Here is a 13494-nt window from a genome sequence, read left to right as displayed (position 1 = left end):
TTTTTTTTTCCTTTTTTTTCTTTTGTATTGGAATGGAGAGCTCTGATCAGTACATATCCAGTAATTGCTCCAAAGTTCAATAAGAGAAGAATTTGTGATTCGATTCCAAGGGGTGTAGCGTATTATTTGGGCCAATTGCACCTTTAATATCAAACACCTTAAAACTGAGGTCAAAAGATAAAGGAACAAGAAGAGGGGAAAAAAAATTCTGTACAAAGGTCGGCAACCAAAATTCCATACACCCCTTACCTGCAGGAGCAGTACAACAGTTGCATTGAACTGGGAAAACCTGCTGCTGGGAAAAAACCTAGTCGGTAGAAGATCTGGGAAGCTGTGCACCAAACTACCATGACCATAGAAAACTAATGGGGCAGACCCAGTAGTTTCTTCTCCAACCTTACCACCCACAGCCATCAAGTTGGAAGTTCCTTCAGAATCTACATACAAGCGCCCACCACCATTGGCAAAGGAAAAACCAGATCAATTTCAATGTCAAATCTTTATGTGACTGCTGCAGAACAGTGCAGGTTAAGGAGCTGGCCAACTTCATTGCCTCTCCACTTCTCATACTCCCTCCCATTGGTCCTACCCATCACCATTTAAGTCCTCAGAAGACGCTTTGATTGCCTCAGCAGTCATGAGAGCAACCACAGCCTTGTGGATGGCCAGATCTGCTCTGTAAAGAAATCTCTGAGCTTTTTCTCTCTTCAGTTTAGCCATGTTAAGTGCATGCTGAGCTGCACCAGATGCATCACGTAACCTGAACTCATCAAGATCCGATCCATCCAACAGCTCACTATTGTGCCGCTGTGATACTTCCAATTGGTAATGCTTCTGACTTGGCCACTCAGGTAAGCCCATGTTCCATCCATGAACCCCATTTCTCTTACCTATAGTTCTATGACTGTATGAGGCCCCCATCTGGATATCACTAGAGGGTAGAAATGCCCCCATCTTCTTTGACTTGTTCCTGTGAAGTCTAGGGTGATGACTCCACTCAGATCCATCACTGCTTAATGAGAAATAGCCTGTGCTACCTGCATCCCGTGGTGAAAATACCCTTGTTGATGACTGAAACAATTGGGAAGCATCTGAGGATTCATGGTAATGACCTGGAAACATAGCTTTCTCATCTCCAACAGCATACCCATTTAATCTTCTTCCTGGCACAACAGAACAAATCCAAATAAGAAAAAGGTATTTAGAACTAAAACAATGGACTGTGACAATAAGCCAATGGAATATGTAAAAGGATGGAGTTACCAAATGCATGGAAACCATCCTGATCTCCCAAATTGGCATTGCTTTGTCCTGCAACTGGAAATTTCCTGTGTGATCTTTGTTTTGACCCCTTGTTGAGTACTTCCAAACCCCGTGGTTTCAGACAGAAAGCAAACATGGCTGGTTTCTCAATAGATGCAACTTTCTCCTGCCATCCATGGGAGGAGACGGTGTTGTTTTTTATCATTGCTTGCTCCCATTCTTTCAGTTGTTGTTGATACATTTCCCATAGTGGAGGCTGAATCAAGCACAAGAAATTTAGATATGTACTAGACAACATTAATCTGGTTTAAATTAAATAAAACAAAAGCAAAACAGAAAACAAGAAAAAATAAAACTCAGGGAAAGAAACATAACAAATAAATAACACAGGAATTTGGTAAGAGCCAAAGAATTGCCCTTTTTTTTCTCCCACAAAGTATTAAAATTAGAAGACAGACTGAAGTTAACATGAAACAAGAAATCCAAATTTAATCCATGTTAAAATTTTTGAAATCCATCAGACTAATCATAAGTATGCAAAACATAAATGGTTCTAAAAAATATGCAAATAGGGCAGGTTTTATTTATATTTGCTGAAAATAAATTCAATAACCAGAAAAAAGACCATATACACAAAAAATGGGAGATTTATATTTCCAAATGCCTTTTTTCAGTTTGAGCACAGCAAGGACCACAACCTTCAGAGTAACACAAACCAAATATGGCTAAACAGAAAACTCTTATCATCTGAGGGAAAAACATAAAGCTGAAAATTAAAGAAATGACACATTGAATACAGCATAGATCCTGTTCCAAAGTAAGATTTAGTTACATCTATGTTGCATGGTAGGGTTCAGTGCAGGTGGGCTCATGTAGAGAATCTGGGTATCATAGGTTTACAATAGAAGAGAGACAAAAATAATGAAGTGGAATTGTTCAATAATTCTAAAGCACTCTTTTGAATCAGAGGTATAATGGCATCACCAATTGACATTAGAGTGCAGCTCATCACCAAATTACCAATCATGGCATGGAGTTGCAGTTCAGTAAAGAGTAACATAGAGAAATCATTGTCTCCATATGGTGGATAAGTTTAACAAAATAAAAATAAAACTAGATCCTTCAATAATCCATTACTTCAACAACATCAGATTTAATTAAATTAGACAATTTGCACAATCAGCTACAACCTTGTAGTAACCTGTGTAGCATGTGTATGTGTATGAGACAGGCGAGGGACAATCTAATAATTAAATTGCATAAAAATGTAAAAATTAGACAACAATAAACCAGAAAGAAACAACCAAGGGCAGGTGGAGCAACAATGCATTAACATAAATGTTACCAACACTGCTTTTACGATTTAATTAGAAAAAAATTGTTCAGCACTTCCCATTAGTTCAGAATTAGGACTGAAGCAAATGATCAATTACAGAAATTTCATGCTTTTGAAAATTTTCATCCATACACTTGATGGACAAAATTCCATGTCACACTCCAGCACACCTTAGGCAGAATGTTTAAAACTGGAAGTGATACTGAAAAAGCATGACAATATACTATGTTACATCCCTCTCTATCTAATTTGGTTCATTTGGAGAGGGCATGCAAAAGATGTTTTCAGGGTGTGGAGAGCTCAGCAGTGACGATGAAAAATCTTTTGCAAGAATTTTTCTGTCATGGTCTAAACATGGTATCAGATTGTAACTATGAAATTTTCGAGACTCAATGGGTGTTTGGTAAACCAACTTAATAACTTAATTTAAGTCATTTACTTAAATTAAGTGTTTGGTAAAATATCTTAATGGTATGACTTAAAGTCAAAAGCAACTTTAAGTAATAAGTAAACACGATTAACTTATTCTTAAATTCAAATCTTCATTTTATTTTTTCACTCCTTTGCCCTAGTTAACTCCATGATCTCCTTTGCTACTCCACAACCTCCACTATTACTCAACCTCCTTTACCCTAGTTATAATTTATGAAGATAAATATGTCAATTTGAATTAGTTTTAAATTAATTTTATCAAACAACCTTAATATTTAAACTAAAAATTAAGTAATAAATTTTAAGTCAACAACTTAAGCATAATTTAACTTAAAGTCAACTTAAGTCATTAAGTAATAAGTATTAGGTTTTACCAAACACCCCCTTAGTCAACTATTTAAGTGGGGTTTAAGGTTCCTTTTGTGTCTTAGATGCTCACTGTATTACTCATGTGTATGTAGGGTGTGTCCCATATTGTTAGGCCATTTTCAATAAATAAAATCATTATTGCCTGTCAGAAACAATGTCACACACTGGAAGATATAGGCAAGATATTCTAGCAAGAACGCTATAACTGTATTTATATTCAAAATCACTCACTAACCCCTCAAATAAACCTAACCCCAAACATTAAAACAATCAAACTTCCAAGATATCATCCACTGGCCCCTAAATAAAATTTCCCACTGTCAATCTTAAACAAAGTCAAGATCCACCTGCCATGGCTAAGATCTAATGATCAACTTACTGATTTGCTCAACAAAAAGCTAAATTCTAGGACACTTCTGATGTTATCATCAACCATATGACAACTGAATAGAGAGTGTAAGCCTTTCTGTTAATCATTCTAGCTCATGAAGAGGAAGGTAGTGATGGTGGTTTTGGTGTATAAGATAATGTGTATGTTAGTATCATAAGACCAATGGTTGTGATTGGGAGTGGAGCAGTGCTTCTATGGTGGGCCATTGTGATTGCAGCATTAATGATTACTGTAGTGGTGAATAAATGTCAGGAAGGTGATTTATCTTTAGAACACAAATAAACCATCTTGTCAAAGGGCAAAAAATAAATAAACCATCATGGAAGTGGGGTGCTTGATTAAATTCCAAGTTTGGTGACAATGATGCCTACCAATCTATGTACTTGAAATCCTAATAAACTCCTAAGATTAAGAATTGTTGATTCCTCCTTAATGTTTCACTTATTTTGCTTGACCATGACCATACAGGGTTTCATTTATTTGTTGAATCCATTCCTAGATGAGGTTTAGATCTATATGATATCTAGATTCCAATTTCCTTGGGCAAATAAAAGGCCATATGCTTCAAGTTTTTGTTTTGTATTTGTCTAATTTCTATCCATTCTTGATAACATTTATGATTTTTTTTTGTCACTCCTCTATCCACTATTAAATTATTTTTCCATTCCCAAGAACCTTTCAGTTCTAAATTTTAATCTATTGTTCAACGATCTGTTAACAATCTTGTTTCTCAGATGCTTATTTGAACAATGGCTTAATTAACAGTGATTTGAAATGAAATCATCTCCTTGTTCGAAAGTATTTTGGGTCTTTTGGTAACTCAAGAGCACAATGGCACTAGACTTAGGAAGCAAACCTAGAGATTAAATCCCCCAATCCTCGTTTTCCAAATAACCTTTCCCTCTCATTTTCTATTGTCAACAGTGTTTCCCATTGTTGTCTGCACCCTCTATGAATTAATAAGTCATCATAACCAAAATTCTTTAGAGTCTACTCTGCAATTTCAAATCTATCCCACCATTTACCTTCTAAATTTGAGAGTTATCCTACATCAAGCTATAACGCAATTGGAGAGACAAGGGAGAAAGTATTGGATTCATCAAAGAGAACTTAAAAACCATAATTATTCAAGAAAGAATCATCTAGGAAGCATTTCTGTAACCAAAGATAGGATGTGGTAGAGAAGGCTATAAACAAATTTCAACTAGAAGTAAATAACATTGAGATCATTTCCACAAAGCAAATACTAAGTAATGTGCCATCTCAACAAAATTGGAGCTTTAAAATTAAGCATATGCACATACTAAACTCGAAAAGCATAAAAAATAAATAAATAAATAAAGAATAATGACAGCTTCAAAAGGTACCTGGAGATGTCGGATTAATGGCATTCCCTTTTTCTGCCTCTTTCGTTGCCAATACTCGTGGATGATTCTGACTAATTTTGTTGGGCCAAATCCAACCATGAGCTCATCTAATTCATCAAATGTGAACTCATCACACTGTTGAACGTATGCAGCCTTCTCAAACATATCCATCACCTTCTCAAACATATCCTCAGAGAACTCTTCCCAGGTACCCTCGTTAACTTCTGTAGAATTTTGAATTTTTGAAATCCAATGTTCATCATCACTATCCATGTCATATAAGATACGAGATGGATCCAAAGCCATATCAACATCAGTTTCAATCTGCCGGAAGTACTTAGGAGAATTGCGAACAAATGGTACTTCAGTTCCATTATCATCAATTTCCTCTATGAAGCGAACACCAGGAATAGGTATGTTTTTGACTGACGCAGCACGAACATTCCGGTTGTAGCACTCTTCATGCATTTCCTTAAAAAGCGCCCACTGGTTTCGGTCTGGAAACTCCAAAATCCAATCTTTTCCCCCTTTCCACATCATAGCATGTGTGAATCGATTTGCTGTCCCGGGCTGCAGAAATTGATGTGCCTTGTATGAATACTTTGTAGCCCCAGAAACTTTTACAGCAAGTTTCCATTCATTATGATCACCAAGCTCTAATATAACTTGGGCTCCAGATTCTCTCCATCCTCTGTCCCCAAATGTAATCAATACATTTGCCTCACAAGATAATGATTCTAGGTTTCGTTGAGAGCTTCTAGAACCATCTGATAACCTCTTCTCATTAGCCCGCCTGATTCTTTTGTTAGGAAGCCCTTTCTGGTGATGGCTTCTCTGCTTTGAGCTAAAATCAAAACCTCCAACAGGCAGTGTGTATGAGACCTGGGTACGTGGTTTCTTAGGTCCATTACCAAAACCATTGCCGAAAAAGTCACCCTTTCCATCGGACCACATATGCGAGGGGTATCCAAACGATGAAGAAAAACTATTTTTATTCCTTTGCCACATACTCCTGGGAGCAGTGGGGTTTGGGCTACGAATGACACCATCATTCACATTCCAACTCAAATCAACAGACTGTTGGCTGATACTGATATCTGCTCCCCTATCAAAAGATTTCTCAACTTGGTCAAATGTTGGAATTTGAACATTGATACCATTCAAACGGGAATAGCACCCAACATTGGACTTCCCAGTAGAAGAATGGCCATTGAGAAGCAAAGGCTGGGGAGATAGAATGCATTGTTCTGCCTCTGAATGGTACCCTTGCTGCTCCTGCAATTGGACAATGGCATCTATTCCAGTTTCTCCGGTATCTTCAGAACAGGCAGAGGTTCCAGCAACATTAAGGTTGCTGTTTTCATATTTCTGGAAGGAATTTATCCGATCATCATCATTGCATGCAGATTGAGCCTGCTTAGCAATCTGAGGGTTAGCACCAGAAAACTGTCCAGACCAAGTAACATCCTCTGTCAGACTCTCCAGATTTTGCTTTGGGGATGTTGGATTGTGATCATGCAAGCATGTACTATCAACTCTGTGCTCCATGAGCAGCTTGAGATGGAGGCCCAGGAAAAAAGTAGGTGCAGCATTAAAGGATAGGGCAAATGGAGGAAGTTTTCCTTGATTCACATCCAAACTAGAAGATGACTGGCTCATATTCACAAAAGTGGACTCTCTGGAGACCCCCATGTGGATAACACCCAGCCTAGACCTCTTCCGCGGACACTGTGTAGTAAAACAACCAACAAAAGTCAATAACAAATATGAAACAAATACAATTGATTGCATTACAAAAATTTCAATGCCTAAATATGCGACAGCAAGGATAATTTTTCTATTTAGTTGATATGTAAACTCATTAAGAATATGAAAGCAAGAAGGATGCATACAGTTGATAGCACAAAGATCAAACAAAAAATAAATTAATTAAAATGGGACTCAAAAAAACAGAGATCACAGAGAAACAAACTTGCAAAGGGAATAAAAATAAAAAGCATACCTCAGTTGAGGCTGGCTCGCCCCAGGCAGAAGTAAGAAACAACGGATTTGTTCCACTTTGAAGCGCCATAATGTTATCATATGTGCACTCCGACAAAGGTAGTTGTTTGGTGAGCAAACAATATCTTTTAAGCTTACAGTCTAGGTAGAACCACTTAGAGTCTTTCACTTTAGAGAAATTATAGAACGCAAATACAAGCTGCTTTTGAAGATCTTGAACGCAAGACAACTTGAACTTGATTGAAGTTACTGGAAATTGCAGGTCAACATACCTCCCCTGTTCATTAGGTTGATTGAATATTGTCAGGACCAGACAAACAAAGGCCACAGCCTGCTTCAAGCAACCTTCAAACAAGAGAAACCTCAACCCAACAAGATTATCAACAAAAAGCATCTCCAAACGAACCTTTGGCCACTTAGGCATCACCACACCATACTGATGTAACAACACAGTGTGAAACAACCAAAAGTTCTCTGCTCCAAATGCACAATTGAGAACTGGAAGTGCAGGGAGACTGAATTCAAATCTGAAATGCCTAGAATTTATCATTGGGATAGATAATTTTAGTAACCCAGCACCATCACTGGACCACAATAACGCAAATTGATCAGACTGTCTCAAGGAAAGAAGGAATTCTTCCAAAGTCCCCAACCTATCAATTACAGGAACAGGTGAAGGAACCAGCTCAGATGCACTTCCGCATACATTGTGAACCTCAGAAACATAATGCAGTCCCTGGAACCTCTTCAATCGCCTCCTGAAATAAACAATTGGAACTTTTTCATCTTTGTAGCAAATGGTGCTTCCAGGAACAGACTTCTCAATTTTTTCAGCATCAGTAAATTCATCAGGCATTGCAGAATTATTTAATCTATCTTTATCCCTTTTCAGGGAGCTGCCATCAAGGCACCCCTGTGCATTGCTGTCAGTATTATCAGATAACAGTGATGGCACGGCATTTGAAGATGGGTAAGACGTTTTCTGTTTCTTCATAACGTGAAAAGGGGAAGACTTGATCCGACGGGAAGATCGAGCCAACCATGAGATGATGGGTTCTGAGTCCATGTATCCGCCTATGCAGCTATCATCCTCCATAGGCAAGTCTCTCTTTCCTCCTCTTTTTCTGTGCTTTCTTTCTTCATTTTCATCATCAGGACATTTATCTCCCATTTCCATTTTTTTCCTGTCAGCCTTACCAGGAACCTCACTAGGAAGTAGCAAGAGCTTGAATCTCTCATGTCGCAGGTCAATCCATTCTTCATCTCGGTCATCATACTTCACATGATGAAGCTTTCTTTCTGGGTCATAGTCTTTCACAAGACCAAAATACCAACTCTGGTCCAATGGCCAAAAGACTTTGATCCTTCGGTTCAATACCCAGTAGGCATCCAAGTTCCTGGAGAAAATTTCATAGAAATGACGCCTTTTCCTTGAGAGACCCTTCTGCTTGTGCTGTTTTCGTGGTCGTAATACTCTGCCAGCAGTATCAACAGATGCAGATTCAGAACCAACAAGAGAATTCATCCTGTGAATCATACAATCCTGATCAGGAGATAACAAAAAGGACAGCCCATTTGTTGATTGAGGTGTTGAAGCTTTGCCATTTGACGAAAACCCAGTACAGTTTGGATCAAACCGAGATGAAAGCATCCTTGCTGCATTCTCTTCAAGATTCTCCTCATCCTCTTCATCACAATTTTTAATAGGATTATCAGCTAAAGGCACCGCCTCCTCCTTCACAATACTTTTACCTTCTGATGACAAATTCTTCCTTTTCACCTGCTTCTTCCGTGGCATTCTCTTTCTCAAAGATGAATTGCCATTGTCTACAACCTTGATCTCATCACCCTCCTTGTAGTGTGGAGCTGAACTAGACCCACTAGACCTATTTTCCTTAAAATCATCAAAACCCTTTTTGCGCTTAATTTTCAAAGGGACAACCCGAGTGGCCGAATCATCACTTAACTTAGTTATCTGATCAACAAACACATCTTTACTACTAGCTGGTGATGACCTCCCTGGCTGCAACATGTGATTACCATCAAATCTCCTCCGCCGTACAAAGCCACGTGGGCGTTTTGGAATTCGAATAACATTATTATCCAAATTACGCGAAATGCTATTTAACCCACTATTGTCATCCAATTTCTGACTCAGCCCCAATTCTTTCTTCTTTGAATCAGGCAAACCTGAACTTGAGCCCGATCCCAACCCATCAGCGTACACTTCATCTAAACTCTTGTGACTGTTTTTAAGAAGGGATTTCAGACTACTCAGAGATACGGCTTTTCTACTGTTACTTTTCTTCTTCCCCTGTCCCGACTCAACCTCCCCATCATTTTCTGAACTATGTTTTCGCTTCAAGATCTTATTATCACCCTCTTGTGAAACCTTAGATCTATATATGCTCTGAAGATCTAAAGATCTCGATTTCTTCGAAATTTCACTACCACCTGAGTTTTCTACGCTATGTTCCATCAACAATCCCTCAAACCAAACAGCCCAAACCCAAACCACCAACTTTTATATTCCATCATACATATTTCTACACAGAATCCAGATCTGAAGCACCAAAAAATCGCCCAAAAACCCCCCAAAAAACAAAATTAAACGATTGTCACCGATCAAGCCTCATTTTACACAGAAAATTAAATCATTCCTAAAAAACAAACTTTAATTAATTCACCAAAATTCAAACAAAAAAAAACATACAAGCTCGCACCTGGATCAAAGCGTAAACATCGAACACGAAACATCGATTTCTCCACCAAACCGCCAAGATCACAACACCGAACAAAATTAGGGTTCGAATCTGAGATTGGGAACCGAAACCCTAAGTCGATTTTTGAATAATTTTTTATTTTTTATTTTTAAAAAAAAAATAGAGAGAGAAAGAGATGAGAGAGAATGCTAGGGTTTCTTTGGTTTCACGAGAGCGAGAAGGGTTTAGATTGTAAAACAAAAAATAAAAATAAAAATAAATAAATAATGAAATGAAAATAATGTGAAACTACTGAGGATGATCTGGGCCGTCTGATTAGAAATCTGTGGTGGAGATTTCGCTTCTCTGGTTGCGGCCCTATGACTAATAAATTTGGGTCATGGTTTCGTGATCCGGAAACAGAAAATGGACGGTGGAGATTGAGAACTTGATGACGTGGACGGATGAGATTCGAAGTAAGTTTGCCAAAGAGCTATTTTTGACAGAAAAGCTTTTATTCAGCTTTTCCTTTTATGGGTTTTGAAATTGACCCTGGAATGCTGTGAAATGTCGGAAATGCCATTCGGCTTTTGAGTCGTGTCGCGCCATTGTGGAAATCCGTGACCACTCGCTCGAGTATGGGTAGCCTCTGAACTCGCTCTGGGAGAATGGCACGTGAATGGCGCAGGACTGTGACCACTGGACTGTGAGTTGCATGAGCTACCGGTGGCGAGTAACTGGGGTTCGTGTACGCGAGGCCGTGGTGCTTCTTAGACACGAAAAGGTAGTAACCGTACATAGTGACGTGGTCAATGAGAAAACGAAAAGGGCCATTAGAGAGACGGCAGCATTGATTTGAGAGTGTGAACAACCAATGGCATTGATCCACGTGGAAGTGACCAGCAGAGTGATGCACCGCTGGACACACAAACTGCGTAAATCCAGCTGACCACTTTCCTCCTGGAGTTTCCTTCTGGCCTAGGTTTAAATATTTTTTATAATTTATTTTTCTAAATATATTTACCGTTATTTCTAGTAAAACATATTTTACAAATTTACTTGCATTCATCTCCTAATATGCTCTTCATCATCACAGTTGTGAAAACAGAAAAAGAGAAAACAATAGCTGGTTTAACACCGGTTTTTGAGAATAATTTTTATTAAAAAAAATCATAAAAACATGTTTAATAATAAAAAACTATTTTTTTATTATTATTATTTTTAAGAACAAAAAAATATGATTTTTTTTATAACAATTTCAAAAATTATTTTCAAAAACTGTTTTCGAAAACAATTATTAAACAAACCTCAATTCTCCCCTAAAATATATTTTAGAAAGTTTTTGAATATGTGAATAAATAAATAAAATCAAATATTAAAATTTTTAAATTTATTTTGATTCACCTTAGTTCTCCACCCCAAAGGTTTTGTTCCTTTCATTAAGAACAAATAAATAAATTATAAGAGAACGTACATCAAAGCTAAAATGTGAGTTATTATAATTTTGAAATCCATCTACTATTAAGAATTTTATTTTATAATTATACTTTTTTCATTAAAGAATATCTCATAGAAATTTTAAAAAAAAATTATTATAAGTTTATATACTTCTTATTTTAAGTTCATATTTATCATGTATGTTTAATCATGGGGTGTTTCGAATATCCATGCACGAGATAAATAAAAAGTTGTTAAAGTTAAAAAGGAAAAAAAATTATTTAGACATATAGGAAGAGTGTAAATAATTTTTTTATTTTATGTTATTCTATTAGTCTTATATTTTTGGGAAGAATCCTTGGGAATTATTTTTATTTTATTTTGTTCTATTAGTCTTATGTCTTTGGAAATAGTTCTATTGGGATTGTTCTAGTGGAGTCTCATTCATTTTATAAGTAGAATCATCTTCCATTTTGAGTCATATTTTAATTACAAGTAGAGTCACATTGAGATTGTGTTAGTGCCCTATAAAAGTAGGTCACCCCTCACTCTCTAAATATGAATACTATTTTTTTTAAAAGTATTTTCATACATCTATCTATAGGAATTTTTTCAAAACCCAAGTTATACACATTTCACTTACAAAGTGCAATGACAGTGTTTGTCACGCCTTATTAATTCTGTTATTTGTTTGTGTCTTTTGGGCTAGTCATTTATTTTCATACCCTTAATACCAACAATCTTGAAATATATCAAAATGGAAGTTTCTCAAGTTCACACCCGTCCTAACATCTCTAAAATTGATCCCTTCAATGGGACATTCTTTAAGAAATGACAGGAAAGAGTTTTCTCTGCAATTGATGTAGTGAACTTAGGACACATTTTGATTGACCCAAAATTAGAAGATATTTCTCATCTGTTACCAACCTAGGAAACTGGAAATAAACAAGTTAGGCATGCTATTCTGAGTACCCTTTCTAATGAACTTTTTGATATTTATTGTCAATTTAAAGTTGCAAAAGAAATTTGGGATGCAATGAATAAAAAATATATTTTGGAAGATGCAGAAACTTAGAAATATGTCATAGGGAATTTTAGAAATTTCCAAATGACTGAGGATAGAGATATATCATATCAAATCCATGACTACCACTTGTTGATTAATGACTTAGTTATTGAAGACATTCAATTACCCGAACCTTTTGTGGTTGGTTATTTAGTAGAGACTCTTCCAGAGTCTTAGAAAGACTACAAAAATAACATGAAACATAAAAAGAAACAGATGTCCCTAGAGGATGTCATAATCTATATTAAAACTGAGGAACAAAACCAAAATAGGGATAATGTTGAGAAAGCTAAAGAATTTTCTTCTGAGGCTAATGTAATAGAAGAAAAACTCCTTTAATTCTTTGTGAAAATCATGGGATCATTCACGAAACTACTCTTCCTTATTCCCCTAAGTCTAAGGGAGTAGCATAAAGGAAAATTAGGACCTTAAAAGAAATGATGAATATAGTGTTAGTTAGTTCAAGAGCACCCTTGAACTTGTGGGAGGGAAGCTATCCTATCCGCTTGTCATATTCAAAATAGAATACCTTACAATAAAACTGGTAAAACTCCTTATGAGTTGTGGAAGGGTTATGCATATAATATAGCATACTTGAAAGTGTGGGGGTGTTTAGCTAAAGTTCTTTTCCTTGAACCTAAAAAACAAAAACTAGGTCCTAAAACCTTTGATGCAATGTTCATTGGCTATGCTGAGAAGAGTGCGGCATATAGGTTTCTTGTTACTAAGTCATAAAACAGTCTTGTAGATGTCAATACTATAATAGAAATAAAGAATGCAAATTTCTTTAAAAACATCTTTCCTATGAAACTAAATGGTGAACAACAAGTTCATAAAACAAGTAGAGACAATTCTATTAAACATTCTGAATTTGAACCTGGAAGGAGTAAAAGAGATAAGAAAAAAAACAAACCTTGGAGATGGTTTATACACCTTCCTAATAGATGAGAACCCTAAATCCTACAAATAAGCTATAACTTCTCTTGAAGCATCATTTTGGAAAGAGGCCATAAATAGTGAAATCGAATCAATCATGTATAACCATAATGGGAGTTAGTATATTTACCTCCTGGTGCAAAGACTATTGGTTGTAAATGGATCTTTAAAAGAAAGTTAAAATAAGATGGGTC

General features: G+C 36.6%; 1 protein-coding gene across 1 annotated transcript; it reads right to left on the bottom strand.

Annotated features, from left to right (window-relative positions):
- Positions 1 to 75: 75 nt before the first annotated feature.
- On the bottom strand, positions 76 to 10194 carry LOC100264575 (uncharacterized). The gene is made up of 5 exons (XM_010650264.3): positions 9883 to 10194; positions 7161 to 9722; positions 5159 to 6886; positions 1264 to 1519; positions 76 to 1163 (listed from the first exon to the last, which is right to left on the bottom strand). Exons 2-5 carry the CDS (start codon positions 9636 to 9638, stop codon positions 586 to 588), a joined length of 5040 nt encoding a protein of 1679 aa, XP_010648566.1. The 5' UTR covers positions 9639 to 9722; positions 9883 to 10194; the 3' UTR covers positions 76 to 585.
- Positions 10195 to 13494: the final 3300 nt, after the last annotated feature.

This window comes from Vitis vinifera, chromosome 4, assembly GCF_030704535.1.
Source record: "Vitis vinifera cultivar Pinot Noir 40024 chromosome 4, ASM3070453v1".
NCBI classification, from domain to species: domain Eukaryota; kingdom Viridiplantae; phylum Streptophyta; class Magnoliopsida; order Vitales; family Vitaceae; genus Vitis; species Vitis vinifera.
This window is presented reverse-complemented; position numbering and strand designations above follow the sequence as displayed.